This window comes from Leucopleurus acutus (genome assembly GCF_964270905.1).
Source record: "Leucopleurus acutus genome assembly, chromosome: 9".
NCBI lineage: Eukaryota > Metazoa > Chordata > Mammalia > Artiodactyla > Delphinidae > Leucopleurus > Leucopleurus acutus.
Window position 1 is genome coordinate 52,887,771 of NC_139144.1, and position 21,427 is coordinate 52,909,197.

Below are 21,427 nucleotides of genomic sequence, written 5' to 3' on the forward strand. Positions count from 1 at the left end.
AATGATACTCCATGGTATGGCTATACCACGTTCTGTTTATCCCTTTATCAGCTGATGGACATTAGGGTTCATTCTACTTTTTGGTTATTATGAATATGAATATGCTATGTACATTCATGTACAAGTTTTTGTAAGGACATATGCTCTCAATACTCTTGGGTGTATGTCTAGGTTTACTTAACTACCTTTTTTTGCATATTTTTTATTTTATATGTTATTTTTATTTTAAAGGAACACATCCAAAACTAAATTAATTATTTTCTAATTTCCTCCTCCCTGTCCCCCACCACCGTCTCCCCACCTTTCTCATTCAGCCTGGCTTTACTAGTAATGCAAACTTCAAATCATGCTTCTCCTTCCAAGTCCTGTTCAGTCTTTCACCAAGTTCTGATCCCCTTCTGTTAAACATCTTTGCATCCCGGCCCATTTCCTTGTCCACCTAGTGCAGGTCCTTGTCATCTCATTCATGGCCTGGCCTTCCCATTGGCATCCCCAGCGCCATCTCCATCCCGGCCAACTGGCCCAGTGAACCTCTGTCACATTAATCTTTCTAAAACACTTCTATTTGCTGCTCATTGGAGTCACACAGACCAGCTTAGCCTCTTACTGGTCTGTGTTTCCTCGAATCAGTTACTTTACTTCTCATTGATAAAAGGAGGTTAATCAGACCACCTCCCAACATTCTAGTAAAGATTAAATGATTGCCCTGGGCTTTCGGCTCCCACCAGTAAAATTAGAGAAACTTCTCTACTTCATGACCTTGCATTTGTATATCTTGTCTCCTGTGGAAGCAAGGATCATTATGGTAGTATGTAGTATAGGTATGTATATTTATTTTTTAATATAAATTTATAATGAACTTATACTATTATATAAATATATAATAATATTTTATTATAATATAAATTTATAAAATATATATTATAATTTAAATGTATGTTTATTATATTTTTTTAAAATTTAGCTATTTTATTTATTTACTTTGGGCTGTATTGGGTCTTCATTGCTGTGCGCAGGCTTTTCTCTCGTTGCAGCGAGCGGGGGCTACTCTTCGTTGCAGTGCGCGGGCTTCTCATTGTGGTGGCTTCTCTTGTTGTGGAGCATGGGCTCTAGGTGCACAGGCTTCAGTAGTTGTGGCACGTGGGCTCAGTAGTTGTGACTCGCAGGCTCTAGAGCACAGGCTCAGTAGTTGTGGTGCACAGGCTTAGCTGCTCCGCGGCATGTGGGATCTTCCCGGACCAGGGATCGAACATGTGTCCCCTGCATTGGCAGGTGGATTCTTAACCGCTGCGCCACCAGGGAAGCCCTGTTTATTATATATTAAGACCATACATTATACAATCTAATTTATATTTAATATTTATTTGGGCAGGGGTGGGGGGGAGGGATAATCTCCTAGCACCTAATGCAGCCCTTTGTGCTTAGTAGGTGATCACTCGATTAGTGTTTACAAAGTAAATCAATTAATTGATTTTCTGCTTAATCTGGTTATTTGAATAGGTGGTAATTGTAAGGTGATAAATTGACATTTTTAACTTAACAGATAACAACTTTGGAACTGAACATGGGTTACAAGTATTAAAAAGCAAACATTCCCCTGGGTAATATTTTTCGAAAGGTCATTTTATGAACATGGAAAATTCCTCTGCTAATCAAGAAAGATAGCAGCTAAAGCATAGCTGCAGTTCAAATGCAGGTTACAGAGGTGTTCTATAGGGTGATCCATGACTTCCTCATCTTTTTAGTACAATGAAAGTACTGTAACTAAACAAAATCTTTCATCTTCCATTATGCATGAATCATTACCTTTCTATAACAGGTATATCAGCATACACGTCTCATCTGCTAGAAAACATACCCTACTTTTAATTGTTGTTTTGCACTGTCCATTGAGATTATGAATAGTATTTATATGTTCTTTTAGTTGTTTGCTTTAAAAGGCATGAGTCCGAAACTTGGTCCCCTTTGTAATTTGACCCAAGCAAATTCACTTCACTGATAAGACAATGGTGAGTGATTTTTTTTGCTAAACCTACATTTAGAATTGCCAATTCAAAATGAATTAATGTTATTGGAAATTTTCACATTCATTCTTTCTTTTCTTGATGATAAAGGTATAAGAATTCTAACAGGTGTAGAGAATATATATAGTGACGCCAGAGGAAGGACTATTAGGTTTAAGTTTGACTTGAGCACCCACCACACAGTGACAAATGTCCTCTTCCTTTCTTGTTCACCATGTAAAATATTTTACCTTATCAGCTGTGTGTAATAGCGGCCAGGAACCAGAAATACCTACCATGTATACGTGTGAGAAAGTGTGTATATTTAGCTGCTGCATATTATAGGTCTACTATAAACTGGACATTTTACAGAGGCTAAATGACTTTCTAAGGTCGTACAAGGAGAAGTGGCTGAGTAGGGGTTTGGTCACACCCAGGACAGTCTGTGACCAGAATCTATGCCCTCTCCCCGGTCGGCAAGTATCCTGAAAAATCAACATGTTGTGGGGCGGGGGAGGGGGGGAATGTTAAGGTTTAACCTCTCACAGATTTAATAAAGCCTTGGGGAAATCCTTGATTAAAACCCCAAGGTCTACACTTGTTTTGGCACAGCAGTGCCTAAGGTGAGGTGAGAAGAGAAATGACTCTGCTGTTGTTTGAAATGAATGCAATTTGCCATTGTATTTTGCAGGAATCTCCCTTTGGTTAGGAAAAAAGAAAAAAAAACATGTATAAATGAAAATGTATGTGTTTCATAGAGTTTATTTTATCAGCATTAACTATTATCAAGTATAATGGTGAAGAAAGATATTTGAGGAAAATACTTGGAAATAACCTAAAATCCTCTTTCGTAAAAACATAGCAATGTTCAGTTTCAGATATTGTCCCCCAAATATTGCTTACCTTGTCAAATAAGTTGCCTTCTAAGGGGAGCATGGCAAAGTCCTTCCAGTAGGCTCCTCTGGAGTTTATGTGGGAATTCATAATAGAAAGAGGCTCAGGGGCATGAGAGACAGAAGGAGGGTTTCTGCAACAGAATGTAAAAGTCCCAGAGAGTGTGGAGAAAATCTTCTGAAGAATAACAACAATCATAAGCAAGGGGAAGAGAAAAGAAATGTAGGTATAAAATGGGAAATGGATTCATGATACTTAGATTCAACAAAGGTCTTTAGCAATAATGTTTGTGCGCTGTTAGCCAGCCACTTGGTTAAACTACTGAAAAGTATCTAAATGAAGTGATTAATTATAGTTTTTGATGTAGTAAAATGCATAAAAGTTACTGACCTTCAGTGATGTTTTGTATAATAAAAGGATTTTTTAACGTGTTAATTCAGTAAAGCAATTGCAGTCTTCATTTTGGGATGTTTTTGGTAGGAGTAATCTTCCCATTTTATTATTTAACCCCCCCAACCCAAAAATGTGTATATAAGAATTTTTTTAGAAATATAAAAACAGCCCTCAGATTTACTGTCTTCAATAGAATATCTCTGTTGTTAACTGTATTTTTAAATAATTACTTTAAAAGAATTCCTGAGTATGTCACCTGGGAGGCTTATGTCTAAAAACAGACAAGATAGGATAGCTTTGTGGATCTTCTCCCTGCAGTGACTTTTTCTAAAAATGCATGACGTTTTATCTTTGATGAGGCTCTGTCTCATGATATATACCAGAGCATTCCTCTTCCATCTTCTATCTCCATGTGGGGCCTCTGTACCTAACATCCTAGGATTACCAGGAGAGGTAGATTCTTAAGCAGTGGGAAGAAACAGAGTTTAAAGTTATTGTGAACCTCCTCAGGTTGTCTCTATCTGGCCATCTCTATCTCAATCTCAGTCTTTCAGTCTTTCTGTGTCTTTTATTCTCCGCCATTTTGCTCCTTCAACCCTCTACTTCCTTCCAGCTCAGCTTTATGTCTTGGTAATAAAGAACCAGCCAAGTCGGACTCATACACGTGTGTGTTTTAGCCAAATCATCCGTCTATTATATGGCTATTCCAGGCAGTAGAATTAAACTCTCCCTCATCACTAAACCAAAGAATATAATCAAAGATTATGTTCATATTTGTCCACCTAAAATATGCCATAAATTATATGAATTGAAGCCTCTTTGGCTCAGCTAATATGAGGGAGGAAGAATATTCAAAATAACCTCAATGAAAATCCCGGTCCTGTGTGCTTCTTCAGTTCATGGTGCACACATACCTGATACAGCCAAGACTTCTTACCAAAGAGCCTTATTTAAAGATAGAATAAGGTCCTTAGGGTGATCTTATTCTTACGTCTCCACACTCCACCATAGCACACCCAGGAGTTCATCATGATGAAAGGTTTCATCTCTCCTCTAAATCCATTGTACCTCTCCATGCTCCTTACGTTCATAGCACCCACTATCATAAAACCAGCTCATACAAACTATTCCAACTTTTCAGCTGAAAACTGAATAGATGGTTCTAAGAGTTTGATCAGATTCATGACCAACCTCTTGGTCAGCTGAGAGTACCAGTTCCAATTAGGCCTATTGCCCCCTTCATGTGACCCATTTCTCTTGTCTTGTGACTATGTCTCTGCATCCAAAGATCCATTTTATAGGAGCTAATTGCATGCAGTCAGGGTTCAGTAGCTCTTATAACTCAAGCCAACCCACATTTGCTGCAAAGACAAGTTAATAGACCCCAGAGTCACATACCAAGTCTTCCTAAGGTGGCAAAAGGCAATCTGAGCTCTACACCGAATTGCAGGCTCTGAGTTTCTAGTATCCCCTAGCAGGTTTTACTGAGTGTTCACAGAAGAGTGGTTATGATTCAGACCTTCTGCTTGCTGCCCTCATTAAAGGAAGCCAAACTGATGGGCCAGTCCTAACTCAGGGATGGCAGGCACATTTCATTTTTTGGGCCAAGTCCAACCAATAGAGATACGACTTCAGGCTCTTGCAGTATGGTAGACCACGTGACTTGAAAGTCCTCTGCTAAAACATGTAGCAAATGTGAGATAAAATAGAGCAAACTTAAATGCATAGCAGAACTAGCAAAAAAGTTAGAATATTGCCAAGGGACAAAAACAAGAAAAGAGCTCAAAACCAAAACAGTAGGGACATGAGCCACTGCTGCAGCTGAGCTTCAGGCTGGGGTCTCAGTGCCCACCCCAGGAAAGAGATGTTCTTACGCCTTTGCCTGGAGACATCCATTCACGTTAGTCTGCTTTGTTTGTTTCCCGATAGCCATGCCAACATATTTATTTTAAACTGCTCCATAATCCTCACAAGTAATTTCACTCATGCTTCTGTGGATACCAGTCTTCTTCATGAAGGGTGAGGGGCTTGGCATGTTTACATAGCGACTTAACCAGCTCAGCAGATTAAACTGATGCTCTCTGTTCCCTCTGTGCTTACTGACCTGGCACACTCACCACTCCAGCCATTTGAGATACTTGCTTAGCAAGAAAGGGTCATTTGTGTTTGTTCCCAAACCTCATAATGCCGGCTATATTTAGTTTTATAATTTCATACTTTATTTTATTTTTAATTTTTTAAAATTTATTTTTGGCTGCGTTCGGTCTTCATTGCTGTGCGCAGGCTTTCTCTAGTTGTGGCGAGCGGGGGCTACTCTTCGTTGCGGTGCACGGGCTTCTCATCGTGGTGGCTTCTCTTGTTGCGGAGCACGGTCTCTAGGTGCACGGGCTTCAGTAGTTGTGGCACGTGGGCTCAGTAGTTGCGGGCTGTAGAGCGCAGCCTCAGTAGTTGTGGTGCATGGGCTTAGTCGCTCCGCGGCATGTGGGATCTTCCCAGACCAGGGATTGAACCCACGTCCCCTGCACTGGCAGGCGGATTCTTAACCACCGCACCGCCAGGGAAGTCCCAATAATTTCATACTTTAATATTAAGAAAAATAGATGAGTGTGAAGAGAAAGAGAACTGTTGATTCTTTGCAACCCGAGTTCTATGCTTTGGAAGGAATTTTAAAATGGTGCATCAATTAAGATGTGTGAGCTAAACAGCTATAAAAGATTGGGCTGTAGGAAGATTTAAAGATCTGGAAGGGCCATCATCAGTTAGTTTGTGGAGAGACTAGAGAGTCTCAATCTGGTGAACTGCTTTGTTCCTTGTTAAAGTAGAGCAAGACTTTAAAGACATTTAGACACTTGCAAAGCCATCTGAGTAAGAATCCCATAGGCACCCGCTTATGAGACACAGGTTCTCTACACAACGCTCTTCACAGGGTCCCTGTGCTATTTCACCCAGAGGCTCAGCTAAAGTGACTGTCTGTGATTGCAGAGAACATTAGTAACCAAAATAAAAGTATTACGACATAATAATGAAGCATACAGGCTTTGGGGCAAGGCAGACCTGGCTTGAATTTTAAGTCTGCAATTTGTTATGTGTCCTTAGGTAAGTCAGGAAGCTTCTCCAATCCTCAGTTTCCTCATCAGAAAATAGGGATGATAATAATACTACCTTGCTCCTGGAGTTTTTGTGAGAATTAAATGATACAATGTTTGGGGAGCATGTGGCACTATGTCAGGTACAACACCAGTGCCCTATGAATAGTAGCTGTTAAGATTCCATTGTTTAACTTTTCTAAAACTTTCACTTCTCACCTTGCTATCTTTCAGGACCTGTCTAGATGTCTTTTAGAATCCAAATCCATAATTCTTTATTAATTTGGCTGTGTTAGTGATGTCTGTATCCGTTTTCTAGGGTTTGCCATAACAAAATACCAAAGACTAAGTGGCTTAAACAACAGAAATTTGTTTTCTCACAGTTCTGGAGGCTGGAAGCCCAAGATCAAGGTGTCAGCTGGTTTGGTTTCTTCTGAGTTCTCTCTCCTTGGCTCACCTCCCTGCTGTGTCCTCACATGATCATTTCTCTGTGTGCACGCATGCCTCTGGTTTGGATTGGATTAGGGCCCACCCTAATGGCCTCATTTGGACTTACCCATCACTTTAAAGGCCCTCATTCTGAGGCACTGGGGTTGGACTTCAATGTGAATTGGGGGCATGGGGCGGGGGGACACAATCCAACCATAACATTTACACAAGTAAATTATTTTCCACTTCATTTGAAAATAACCACCTTCAAGAATCATGGCCTGAATAGAAAGTGTATGGTTCAGTGTCTCCTAGCCACTGAAATGCCATGACTTTGTAGGAGTCTCCATATATAGCGTATATAGCAAGTTCGTTTATTGTGTGTAAAAAATATTTAAGAGGTCTGGTTTAAGGCTTTATAAATTGATATATAATATTTCTAAAACATGATCTCTGATAATAGGCTGCACATATTTTTTAAAACACATTATTGTTGAAAAATACTTTTTTTTTTTTTTTTGCGGTACGAGGGCCTCTCACTGCTGTGGCCTCTCCCGTGGTGGAGCACAGGCTCCGGACGCGCAGGCTCAGCGGCCATGACTCACGGGCCCAGCCGCTCCGCGGCATGCGGGATTTTCCCAGACCGGGGCACGAACCCATGTCCCCTGCAACGGCAGGCGGACTCTCAACCACTGCGCCACCAGGGAAGCCCGAAAAATACTTTTTTATGTCATTTGTTGAGCAAGGAGTTAGGGAACATTTACATGTGTACCATGGGTATATATAAAATCAAATAAGATATGTATTAACTGAGCAGGTTAATCAGGTTAATACCTGATTCAGGTAAAGCGCTAAGCCAAAGGTTAGGGGCAAACCTAGAACACTCCCTGCTCTCTACTTAAGAAAATGCCAGAAATGTCACCAAGTGAGTTCATTTAATTGTCAGTTAAATGCTCAGTATAGATAATGAGTCTTGTGTGTTCACAATTGCCTCTGAAGCCCAGAGTTAGGATTTTGAACTTGTGATGTTTAGCTACCATAATATTGGGAGAAAGGGGAGTGGTATAATCAGAAAAACAGACCCATAGGTAGCTCACTGCAGCATTCAGGACAAGTGGAAGGAGAGAGAACTGTGAGGAAGTACTGCGATAGCAGAGTGATATTAAGAAAGGGTGCTCTGTCAGAAAACAAACTTATGGTTACCAAAGGGGAAAGAGAGGGGAGGGGTAAATGAGGAGTATGAGATTAACAGATGCAAACTACAATACATAAAATAGATAAGCAACAAGACCTACTGTGTAGCACAGGGAACTATATTCAATATCTTCTAATAACCTATAATGGAAAAGAATCTAAATATATGTGTATATATATGTATATATATAGTTGAATCACTTTGCTGTATACTTGAAACTAATACAATATTGTAAGTCAACTATATTTCAATTAAAAAAAGGAAGGGTGCTTTGAGAAGGATCTGACCAAGAATAATATCAAAGAATTCCACAGGGCTTCCCTGGTGACACAGTGGTTGAGAGTCCGCCTGCTGATGCAGGGGACACGGGTTCGTGCCCCGGTCTGGGAAGATCCCACATGCCGCAGAGCAGCTGGTCCCGTGAGCTATGGCCGCTGAGCCTGCGCGTCCGGAGCCTGTGCTCCGCAACGGGAGAGGCCACAGCACTGAGAGGCCCGCGTACAGCAAAAAGAAAAGAATTCTACATACCTCTGGTTTGAGCCTATGATAGCGATGTGTTCCAGCCTACCACAAAGTTAAGTAGAACTTTGAAGCCAGGGCCTGTATATGATGGTGGCAGTGTTGTTACAATGACTGAGAATAGGTTACCCAGGATTATCAAGTATGGGAGTCAGGCACCGCCAGATATTCATAAGAGATCTTACTGTAAGGGGAATGCAAGAAAAACTTTAATTTACCAAAGGCTACTTCTTCCGCACACAAAGAATATTTTGATTCCTGTTAAATAATGATCAAGACAAGTATGATTGAAATGTAACCAGAGAAAAACTCCTTGTTTAATAGGTATCTTGTTTCTTTCAGGCCGCTTTTTCGTGGAAGTTCAGATGTCGATCAGCTAGGAAAAATCCTGGAGTAAGTATTAACTGTAATTTTACATCTGTGTCTGTAACATTAAAACACTACAGTGACCTTCCTCTGACGTTTATGTAATATGTTTATCTCTTGTCTTTCCTACCCCAAGCTGCTGCTGCTGCAGACAATGTTACTGTTTGTGTGGTGAGTGGGGACATGGTAGACGTCTGCTGTTTTGTGCAGAGCCCATCATGCCTTGTGGCCTGATTGCTCTGCTCTGGAAGCTTTTATGTTGCTCGTGTGGATCTTTTGACAGCTGCCCTTTCTCTGCTTGGCTGAGCTCCAGTTCTTTAAGTTCAGCTGTGTTATCTGCTTGGGGTCATTTCAGATGCTTCCACTCAGAGGTGGGGCGCTCAATGACCAGGTAACCCATCCTTACCCACTGGGCTTCCTGTCCCCATTGAGTATTCTGTAGTCATCCAGGTTGGTTTTACATTGTTTTGTTTTGTCTTCCTGGACAAAGGATGGTATGCTACAAATCCATTTTTCTTTGGAACACTGAAAAAGGAGATAAGGATCCTAGGTTTCAATCCTACGCCTGTGGCTAAATAACTGTGCAGTCTTGAAAAAGTCATTTAAAACACCAGTAGAAGACTTACACAGTGCCTGGTACATAGTAAATGCTTTAAAAAAAATGTTAGCTATTATTATAATTCATCATTAATTGTTTAACCTTTTTGTTCCTTAACTTCTTCGCCTGAGAAATGAAACTTTAAGGCTTTCTTGTGCTCGAATTCTTTGGTTCCAGTTGTCTGTGACATAGCTCCTTGATGATTTTCAGAGTTCCATTAGCGTACATGTTTGTGCATGTGAGAGTATGGACGCTTTCGTGTGTCTAGAATGGGAAGAAGAGGCTTTCCTTCTCACAGAGCATGCAGTACAGCAACCTTTTGGGATCTATGTTGTTGCCAAGCCCCATCAGGATTCGGGTGGAGTAGGAAGAAAGTGGGAGTTCTAGAACCAAAAATAGCCCTGATCATTGCTCTGTACCATTTTATAGGCATCTAGTAATTTTTATGATATTTGCAGCCTGTAAAACTGATGAAAAGTCCCCCTAAAGAAAAGCATTATATTTTAACACTATTTTCTCATGTTTAACTGCTTAAAACAGTCGGAATAAACCCGGAACCTGAGTTTGTTCTTTCAGTGACTGGAAGCAGCTCCAATAGGCTTCTGTTAGTGCCAGAGTCACTGCTGAGTCAGAACCCAGTGGCTTTAAGGCCTGAAAAACATTTGCTAGTTTTATTGTCTGGGGGCTTCCTGGGTCCAGGGCAGCTGCCACAACGGCTGCTGCTGCCACTGCTACTGTCCGCTCTGTAAGATGGATGAACTCAGGACCAAACTTGCACATTACTCTCTGCTTCTGGGTGTCACGTTCTTTGATCATTCAATGATGAACTCCCATCTGTTCTTCCCTATCCCTGTTGAATGTATTTTGTGTGCATGTGATTGTGAAGAGGGAACTGTGAAAGTCAGGCATACCAGTGACTCTCTTGTTAAAAGTCAGAACAGTCTTGACTGAAACCAGCTTGCCAGACACTGACGTCCTTCACCTGCTTTTCCTTACTGACTCCACCTGGGCGTTCTGTCCACCTCTAACACCGACGTCTTCAATCATGTTAACACTGCTGGTGCCCCTTAGTACGTGAAGCCAGTGGGACGGACCAGAAGGAACCTTTGACGAACACGTTTGACTTGCTTCCAAGGGAAAGCCATTTCCACTTTTGGCAAAGGCCTAAGATCCCAGGTTGCCAGCAGAAAAGAAGCCATAAAGTTTGATATGTTTTGTGCCTTTAGATTTTACTTCTTGGTTTCTGGCATTGTTTCATTGAAATTATATTCTGTTTCCTCTGAATGTATTCATTGCTTTGGCAGAGAGAAGAGGGACAATGCTGCACCCTAGTGTCACGTCTGAAGTACTTGAAAAATGATTTCTGTCTCAGCCACCACTGCCATTTATAGGTTTTGTGCTTTGTCAGTGTTTCCAGTACAAATGTCAACTTTTAAGGCTTATATTCGGCTTTGTCCCAATATTGAAATTTGATGCAAGCCCTTTTTAATGGACCTATCAGAATTTCACAACACTCATATATGTTCACACTAGATATTAAACTGAATATTTTTTAAAAGAAAGCCATATTCACATTCTCTTAAGGGGAAAACTGTTTCTGTGTTTTGGAAGATTTATACTTTCAAAGAACAGTAAGTACTTTGAAAGTGAAACTGAATGTTTTTAGCCTGTGACATTTTAGAGCATTTTTAAGAGCAGAGTCATAGTTAAATAGAAACAAAATACTGGATTTGGAATATGTTTGCTCCAGGCTCTGGGCTGAACTATGTGTGAAGTTGGCATTTCATTTTATTCCTCATCCTCAGTTTCCCCATCTATATAATGGAAATAATAATACCTGACCTACATGTCTCAGGAGGTGGTAGATTTAAGAACACTTTTATAAGTTATTTATATAAACAGGTATGTATATGTATGTATGTATACATCACACATATACATACAGGGACACTGTTTTTCTGAGAGCTTTTGGCATTTAACTGCCCACATTGCCAGATTTAGCTCAATATATATATATTCAAAACTGCAAATAAAAAAGATTTTAAACTTGTACTAAGAGTTGTTATAATCGATTTCTAGGTGACTGGTGATAATATGCAAAAATATTGATATAAAAATGGCTAAAAGGCCAAAAATGACTGAAAGACAATTTTTTAAAGTTATTTAGTAAGCATTCTCCTGTTCTTCCTCTGCCTGTCCCATTCTATCTAAACACACACACTTTTTTTAAAATAATAAATGGTAACGTTTTTGTTTTCCTCTTTTTATTCTTATTCTAGATCTTGCTATTAAACAAATCAGTATGTTGCTCAAGTTGTCATTTCCATTCATCTGTTCCATAAACATGTCCATGAGTCTGTTTTTATCTACCTCAATAACCTGGCTCTCCCCACATGTCTGACAGAGGTAGGATTACTATGTCTTTCCCCAGACACCCAGTGATAGGTGTCTGCTCTTCCCAGGTGAGGTCTGTTACCTGGGCTCTGTTGAGGTGAGGGAAGGGGAGCAAAGCCCTACAGAGATCTTGTGACATTTACCACCACGTGTTCCTGCACCCTGGAGGACTTGTTCAGGAGGACATCCCCTGGGTCTTAGTCCCAGCGAGTGCAGGCCAAGAAGACGACAGTGCCGGCCAGCACCTTTTCTACCTGTAGTCAGAAGAGTTTGCTCAGTATTTGAATAGTCATATAGTCTGTCCACTAAACAGCCTGTGCTGTTTTCGTATCACTTGATGCTCTCTCTACCTTTCTGATCCCAGGATGGTTTTCAGGGGGAACATAAATGATACTGTTTTTATTAATTGTTTGCTCACTTTGTAATAGCATAAAATAGTTATATAAAATATTTAAATTATGGAAGTTAAATTTGATATTAAATTATAAAATGGTATTGCATAATATAGGACTACCATACCTTTTAGCCTCATTTTTTTGGTCTGGTTCTGATTTATGTAATTACTGTGTGAGGAATTATTCTTCAACCAGAAATGCAACCAAATTTATGTGTAAACAAATCATGTTAGATGAGTATCATAAAGTCATGTCAGTACAGGAGTGTTCGATCAGAGCACGAAAGCACTCCTGGGCATAAAGGAAAATGTGATATGCCCATGCGGGTCTCCTTTGAATATATAGGTCCTGCTCTGTCAGTATTTCAGGGCTTATTGGTAATACAATAGTTTCCAGTTCTGCATGCTCTCTTACATTTTGTGTCTTCCGCCAAAGTAATCTCTTATCTCTTCCCAGTGGTTTTTACAGTTCTCCTGTGAGATTACCCTATTGCAGCACCTGATTACCCTGCCATGATCACCGTATTGCAGTAGGACAAAGAGAAATGGGAGTCCTGCTGGTCATACAAGTGATGAACTCCTGAGGCTCTGTGTCCCCCATGCCTGCCCCTTAGGCTTTACCTTCTTCTAAAATTGGTGGGAAAATCGCTTCGGCACAGCAGCTAATGCTTACATTCACCTGTGGTTCTTTTGTAGTGTAATTGGACTCCCGGGAGAAGAGGACTGGCCTAGAGATGTTGCCCTCCCCAGGCAGGCTTTTCACTCAAAATCTCCTCAACCAATTGAGAAGTTTGTAACAGATATTGATGAACAAGGCAAAGACCTACTTCTGGTAAGTTCACATGATGCAGAGTTGGTCTGCACTGTGCTCGTGAGAGACTTGCCCTGTCCATACTGGGCACTGGGCACAGTGTCAGTTCATCATCATGTGCCACAACCACACGGGGCAGAGGCCACAGTCTCTCTGCAGCTTTCATTTCCAGCCCTATAGCAGCTAGTGGCTTTTGATTCTGCAGTGTCTTCAGGTCCTATAGAAAGAGAAAGAGGGACTTCCCTGGTGGTGCAGTGGTTAAGAATCCGCCTGCCAATGCAGGGGATACGGGTTTGAGCCCTGGTCCGGGAGGATCCCACAGGCCGCAGAGCAACGAAGCCTGTGCACCACAACTACTGAAGCCTGCGCTCTAGAGCTTGTGAGCCACAACTACTGAGCCCGTGTGTTGCAACTACTGATGCCCGCACGCCTAGAGCCCGTGCTCCACAAGAGAAGCCACTGCAATGAGAAGCCCGTGCACCGCAACAAAGAGTAGCCTGCACTCGCCACAACCAGAGAAAGCCCGCATGCAGCAACGAAGACCCAACGCGGCCAAAAAATAAATAAATAAATAAACAAGTACTGTGTATCAATAAATGCAGCCAAAATTTGAAAGAAAAAAAAAATGAAAGAGTCTGATCCACACCCCTTCAGTCTGCCATCTTCGAATGTTCTTTTGAATGCAGCCTTAGAATCCTCTGGGTTCGTCTAAACACATGCTTCTTTAGAAGTAAATATTATGTTTCCTTGTTTACACTTTCATGCTACTTTAAGCAGCTTGTTTGGCATTTTAATGTGTCTTTTCTTAAACAGGCACATTTTTAGGAAGATGTTTTTCCAAAGGAACTGGATAGCAATACTCCTTTTAGTTATTGAGTTATTTAATAAGTATTGAACGTGCCCTGACATATAAAATACCTCACTGAAAATAAAGACTTCTGTGCCCTGTTTGAGACTCAAACTCATAATACTTGGCTTTGTACATAATTCTTTGTATTTGGAGACCAAACAGTAGGTAGAAGAAAGTACCTATGGGGCTACTCTTGGTGTTTGGAACTCAATGAGTAGTAATGAGTATCCTTTACCAGCTGAATTAACAACCTTTGATATCTAGCCAAGAAAGTGCTCCTAGACTCAGACGCTTACTCCCATTCTGTCAGTATATTATGAATTTTAGATATAGACCTAAGAGTCTATAGGTCCTAGTAGACATGTTATGTATGCTTCAGCTCTGTGTGGACACAGCCATCGATTGGCATGTTTGCAGAGCCAAGGATTTTCCCAGTGAAAGCCCTAACTCCATCTTCAGCTGATGGTGGCTCACTTTCTGATGCTTAGGCAAAAGTTCCCTCCACTGCCAAATTATAGACAAGGACAGCTCTATTCCTCCCCACTGTTGATTTGTAAGATACTCACTAGTGTGGCCTGGAAATGGAAAGCCATCCAGAGTGTAAATGCTCTGTCTCCGTCCTGTGCATCACATGCTCTTAGCAACTCTGCTGTTCTCTGCCCTTTTCTCCACCTCATTGCTTCTTTTCAGTCCTACTGTCTGCTCCCCTAACTTTAGCTGGTCCCTTGTCTATCAGAACTTCAACTAATTCACAGATCCTTTCAGCTCTAATCCCACTGCTAGCATTTGCCCTGTCACTGTTTCCTATATCAGATTCCTACAAGGAGGAACCTGGCTGCCATACCTCACCTTTTTTGCCAGACCGTGATAAGGGTTGCTACCTACGGCCAGGCTGCACTCCTGGCCCAATCAGGTATGCCAGGAGACAGTGAGGACCGCGTGTTATAAAATATAGCCACCATAGGATTTCCTTTTCAGCAGGAACTTTGAATGAAATGTTCCTCTTAGTAGAGGATTCTGGACAGACGATGACAGTGATGAACAACTTTGGTAGTGAAGTAGCCCAGTCCTTCGGCTAACGGAACATCCAAAGACAACCCAAAAGATCTCCTGGCTCCAACATTATTAGGAATCATCAAGAAGAACTTAAAATGTAAAGATAACAGACAATGCCATGTGTTCATTCAGGGTCCCCCACTAGAGGTGGTGGCTTCCAAAGTCAGACCACACACTAGTGCTAATCTGAAGAAGTAGCAGGAGACAAAAAAGAAAAAGGAGCAAAGAAACCTACTAAAGAGAGAAGGAAGTAGGTAGACAAGGAATGGCAGCAGAGATTAGAAAAAGGAGAGGAATAAAAAGCAGAGCCAGTAACATCATGACCAGGTAAAACTTAAGCATGGAGCATAATATCCACAGGCATGCAGGGAAAGGACAGTCCAAGACCTTAAACCTCAGCAGTCTCTGAAAGCTCTCACTGTTTTATCCTAGAGGGACACAAGCTAGAACTCTAAAGCAGAGAAGGCAGGCCATTTGGTACAAGAGAGGCAGCTGAGATCCCAAAAGTAACTGTTGCCGCTATTGAAAATTTTTTACTAAGGAAGAAAAATAAAGAGTATTTTAGAAAATTGTTTTATTTAAGAAACAATTAACATTTAAAAGTTTAGCACTTTAAGAGTTATCCTTCATTTTTATCTGAAAAAACAGTTGACTTTATAGAATGCCTCAATCTTTCATGTATGTATGTATTATACATCAACATTTATAAATGCTCTTATGTAGATATATAAGTAGGGTGCAGTAACAAGACGATTCAGGGGAAGAATTATTTTTAGCAGGCAAAACCTACATATCTTTATAAGTTTTGTCCCCTTCATCATGATGAACTTGGGAGTCTGGGTACTTACTCCACATATGACGCTCTTGCTGAAAAAAGTTTCGGTGTTCTTGCTATCAAACTGCTTTCAGAGCCTGAGGTACTTTTTTTTTTTTTTTTTTTTTTTGGTCCTTGTATTAGTCTGTTTTCGATGCATAACAAACAACAACAAAAATCTCACTAGCATACAGCAATAAGCCTTTGTTTCTTGCTCATGTGTCTTCACATTGGCAGAGACGGCTCTTTGAGTCATCTGGAGCAACCCTGCTTCAGCCGGTGGGTCAAGTACTGGTCTTCTCCACGTGTCTCATTCTGGGGCCCAGGCCCTAGGGCCTTTGACTCCCCACGACATGTTTTTCTCATCCTAGAAGGTAGGTGCTCCCAGAAGGGCAAGCAGAAACCTACGATGCCCCTGAAGGCCTAGGCTCGGAAGAGATAGCCTGCCATTTCTGTCCACATTCCATTGGCCAAAGGAAGTTACATGGCCAACTTTAATAGAAGAACGAATACTTCTCCCATGGAGAGGGGGAAGGAAAGAAAAGGAATATGTGTCAGAAAATGATCCAGTCCACTGTAGTAGTCAACTCTTGACTAGGTGGTAATTCAAAAGCTCATTTTTTAAGCAGTTATTTGGCAGGCAAATTATATTTTTTTGCAGAAACAATATTATTATGCAAGATTTTAAAATTAGTTCTCAAAATAGCCAATTGTTCTACTGAGGTAGAGCAGTAATAGGGTTCGGCCACCTTTTCTAACAATATTTCTATAGGACAAAATGTATTACAACCTCCAACTTGAGATTCTCACACACACCCCACCTTAGGCTAAAGATTTCTCCTTTTCTCTACGCTCTTCCCAGACCTAAGCCATCCGTATAGTGTGGGAACAGGGCTTCCTCTCAGATAATCCTCTAGGGACATGTCTCTCTGTCTTGGACATATCTCCACAACTTCTTTTTTCTTTTTCCTATGTCCTGGGAATTAAACTGGCTGCTTCCTTTTCTAATGCCACTACGTAATTTTTTCCTTCTTGGACTCTGGGAAGAGAAAACTCAGGCTCAAGAATTTTGCCCCTGCTTTCCTGTCCTTTGGGATTTCAGCCCTTGTGAAGCTTTTCTTAAGATGTTTATTGCTATTAGAGACAGTAGAACCATTCTACGAACAATCTCCTTCCTCTGCTTGTCGTTTGGGTCTTTGATTTTCAGAAGACACTATGCGCAGGTTGGCGTCCACGGACTAGTAGGGAGCTCAGGATAAATAAGATTTCAGGGGACCCAACAGTTCACCTGAAGTTAAATGTAGAATTTTCTGTTTGTATGTGTTTTTCTAGCTCAGTTGCATTCAGCAGAGTTTTAGAGGAGTCCTAATCCACTGAGGACCTAAGACTGTGAGATACTTAAGCGCAGAAACCCAGATTAAATGGAAGAGGTCTACATAAGCATGATAACGTTAAGTCTAGATTACACAGAGGACTGAAATCAAGAGAAATTTCAGATCCCCAGCCCACTTCAGTAGACACTGCATCACAAGGATGGAGAAGCTGGTATAGCTTCTCTGCTACATGTGAGCTCCTGGGGCAGAGGGTGGGGAAGACATTACTCATCATTAGTGCTCGCCACCTGCTAGGCATGCTGGAGGAGTTGGTGGAAGGAGAGGAGGAGGACTTTTTTTTTTTTTTTTAAAGAAGATGTTGGGGGTAGGAGTTTATTTAGTTATTTATTTTTGCTGTGTTGCGTCTTCGTTTCTGTGCGAGGGCTTTCTCTAGTTGTGGGAAGCGGGGGCCACTCTTCATCGCGGTGCACGGGCCTCTCACTGTCGCGGCCTCTCTTGCTGTGGAGCACAGGCTCCAGACTCGCAGGCTCAGTAGTTGTGGCTCACGGGCCTAGTTGCTCCGCGGCATGTGGGATCCTCCCAGACCAGGGCTCGAACCCGTGTCCCCTGCGTTAGCAGGCAGATTCTCAACCACTGCGCCACCAGGGAAGCACCGAGGAGGAGGATTTGAAGAGCGAGATTACCTGGGGTTGGAGTGGAAATGGCACTGAATTAGGGAAACGTTGTGACTGATTATGTATCAACAGCTTGGGAATGCAGATTGCTGCTCCAGAGTTCACCTTTCCCTCCTTTCACCTTCTACGTGCACTTGAGTCAACGCCTGGAATAGAGTTTAGTGACTTGACTTGAATCTGATGGTCCCCTTGTAGGGCTGCTGCTAGCCCATATGGCACCCTGACTTGAATTAGAAGGAAGGCATCTCTTTCTCTAGGTGGCGCAGCCCTGGGGCAGTGGATCAGGATAATTAGGGTCTAGGCTTTAGCCCTTACTTGTTGCCTCCTCCACTGGCCCTGGGTTCAGTAATTATCCTTTACACCTGAACAAGGTAACCCCCTTCCATTCTCTGCTCATTGATAAAATCAGGGTAAAAAATTAGGGTGAAGATTCCGACTATAGCACTAAGTTTGCTAGCATCAGAAAAATCACTACCCTAAATAAAGTTATATGCATGCTGTAATAATAATATGATAGGGTTGGAGAGAAATCCTGGGTGGGTAACAGTCCACAGGCAACCCAGAAGGTGTTGCCTTTTCCTGAGCAGACATATATGAGTACTGTCTACATTGTATTTAGTGTCCCTTGAAGTAGATATTCATTCTCATTTATAGACACATGTAATACGGGGCAGTGAGTAGATACATAATTATGTGTGGCAGTGAATAGACGCATAACTATGTAAGCACATTATTTAAATGGATATGTTTTATGTCAATCTGTTATTTTTTCTCTATCACAGAAGTGCTTGACATTTAATCCAGCCAAAAGAATATCGGCCTACAGCGCCCTGTCTCACCCATACTTCCACGACCTGGAGAGGTGCAAGGAAAACCTGGATGCCCACCTGCCGCCCAGCCAGAACAGCTCAGAAATGAATACAGCCTGAGCTGCCTTGAGCTGATCATCCGGAGAACCTCCTTGGTAGCTGATGGGTCCCCTGAGTAAGCCCTGCAGAGCTGCTGAGGATCACTGGCTGGAGACCTTCTAGCTGCCATCTTCTGGATGGGCTCTGCTTCTCTGAGGAAACAGCCTCGTTTACTGTTTTGAAATCAATGCAAGAGTGATTGCAGCTTTATGTTCATTCGTTTGTTTGTTTGTCTGTTTGTTTTAAGAACCTGGAAAAATTCCAGAAGAGAAGCTGCTGACCAATTGTGCTGCCATTTCATTTTTCTGATCTTGAATGCTGCCAGTGTGAAGTGAGCAATCCAGACACAGCTGAGTTATGATGTAATCTCTCTGCAGGTGCTGGAGCCTGATTTGGTACTTTTGAGTGAGTGTGTGTGCGTGTGCATGTGTGTGCGTGTGTGTGTGTGTGATTCTTGATCTCTTAAAAAGTGTTACTTTCTGTAAACAACAAGAATAATTGAATTTTAAAGGCTCAAAGTGACCGCTAAATAACAGGTGTCTGTTGACTAAAGGTGATTCACCAAAATGGGCTTCTCAGATTTAAAGTTGAGCCTATGTCCTTAGCATTTCTTTTCTGGCCCAAAGCAGTAAATTTGCTAATAGTAAAAGGTCCACTATCTAGGTGAAGTTTTATACACACAGCAAAAAGAAAAAAAAAAATTCTACTATCTTTTAAGAAACCTGTTTTTTGAAGCACAAATTCTATTTACTTTTCAAAAAGCTCATTTACTCCTTGTAATTTTAACCTGTATAATGTGCTTTATTGTTTCTTTTGAAAAATACCTATAAGCTTTTTCTTAACTTGCTATAGATTTAGGGAGTGTACCTCAACTAGGTAAAATTGTCAAAAAATAATAGAGAAAGCCTTTATTTCCTGGTTTGGAATTTATTTTCTTTGTGGGTTTTGTTGTTATTTTGTTTTGGTTTTGATTTTAGGAATTTGTCAGAAACTGTTTCCTGTTTGGGTTTGGAGGATAGTTCTCTCTGACTAGAGACAGGAATGGCATTTAAGTTTTCCCCCACCTATTACACTGTACTTTTTCTACCGTGCACTGCCTCATTTGCAAAGTATCCATCTTATCTATCCGCCAGCGCATCTAGTATGTATTACTACCCTTACATAATTAATAACAGATTGCTTAAGCTGTTCTCATGCACCTCCTACTTTCTTTCTTCCAATGAACCTTTCATAAATAGTTTGATTCAGATTTATGGCTTATGGCTCCAATTCCACAATCCTAACAGAGTCCCATATGTTCTCCCTCTACTGCAATCTTCCTGCCTGGCATTTGGCATTCACGATTGTTACCTAGGCAATGAGTAGAAGACTGGTTCTTCTCAATCACCAGCAAGTAGACTGCTTTAAAGTGTAACTTAGTGTTTTACAGCTTTATAGAATATATTGTCAGTGTAGTATCTGAGGGAATGTCCTTAACTATTTTTTAGAAATATATATTTACTCTATAAAATTACCTATTCTCCGTCGCCAGGCTGTGCTTGTTTCTAGTGCCTTATGCACATGCCCACTCTCTGCAGAGCCAGCCTGACCTGGGCATTGTGAACAGCTTTACTTTTCCTCTTGCCATTTTCTCTATAGTACTTTATATTCCATACCATCTCTGCCTTCTGTGTGGTTAGTGCTCAGTCGGCTCTAGTAACCAGAAGACACAGAGATGAAGTATCTTTTGGTAAGTTTAGCTAATTTCGCTTCCTGATTCATGTTTTACGAGCATGCAACAGTTAGACTGTGTTTAGAGTTAGGGTTTTCAAAGAATGGACATTGCTTCCCTCAGAAGAAAATGTGCCAGATGATGTTTATGCATAATCAGGCCTTTCTGAGTTCTCCACAGCTTAATATTGTATACAACTATCTTATATATATATATATATATATATATATATATATATATATATATATATATATATATATATAGTTTAACATTGTTCTAATTCAGTAACTTCAAGAGCAGGAAAATTTTTCTAAAGCAAGATATGATGGGAAGATGGGCCATAAGAATGTTTTATACTTTCTTCCTTGTGACAACATCGATTATATTTTGTCATCTCTGTAAATGCTTGAGATATAATGAATCCAGAGCATTCAGGTCAAGCGTACTTGCGGTCCCCCTGGATAAATGAGTTCTGCCTTTCCTTCGATCGGGGGTCAGAACACTAAGACCAGGGGCCTAGAAGTTGAATTTTAAAACTCACTGAACTAATCCGTCATGAGCTTTTCAGTTAGTATCCATGGTTAGAGTGAACATAACTTGGGTTTTTGCTTTTGCAAAAGTTTTTCATAAGTTCACTCAAGAAAAATGCAGCTGTTCTAAACTGGAATTTTTCAGCATTCTTCAGCATTTTAAACATGTAGAGAGTTCAACTTTTATTTCTAACATATGCTCCTGATTCGTTTCTTGGTAGTGTTTATAAAGAAAACTTAAAGCACAAACATTTTGACATTAGATACTTGCCAGATTCCCCTCTGAGAGGCAGAAGGAGAGGGCTTTTCAGCCTCTCTGAACTTGTTAAAGAGTCTGTCCCCAGCTCTTCCATCCGGGTGGTTGTTGCACTTGAGTGATTACTCTCATTTTATGTCTTTTACATCCGCCTCACCACTTCTGAAATCCAGATCCCACACAAGCACCCTTTGCCATTAGGGCACTTTGAA

At 41.0% G+C, this 21,427-nt stretch overlaps 1 protein-coding gene across 1 annotated transcript in view; it reads left to right on the plus strand.

Moving 5' to 3' along the window:
• CDK6 (cyclin dependent kinase 6) overlaps positions 1 to 20,601 on the plus strand; it is a 224,284-nt gene extending 203,683 nt beyond the window's left edge. Inside the window, exons 6-8 of the mRNA XM_082846786.1 lie at positions 8,862 to 8,912; positions 12,968 to 13,103; positions 18,593 to 20,601. Of these exons, the coding sequence (XP_082702912.1) occupies positions 8,862 to 8,912; positions 12,968 to 13,103; positions 18,593 to 18,739 (334 nt within the window). The 3' untranslated portion in view covers positions 18,740 to 20,601. The remainder of the gene's footprint in view (positions 1 to 8,861; positions 8,913 to 12,967; positions 13,104 to 18,592) is intronic.
• Positions 20,602 to 21,427: the final 826 nt, after the last annotated feature.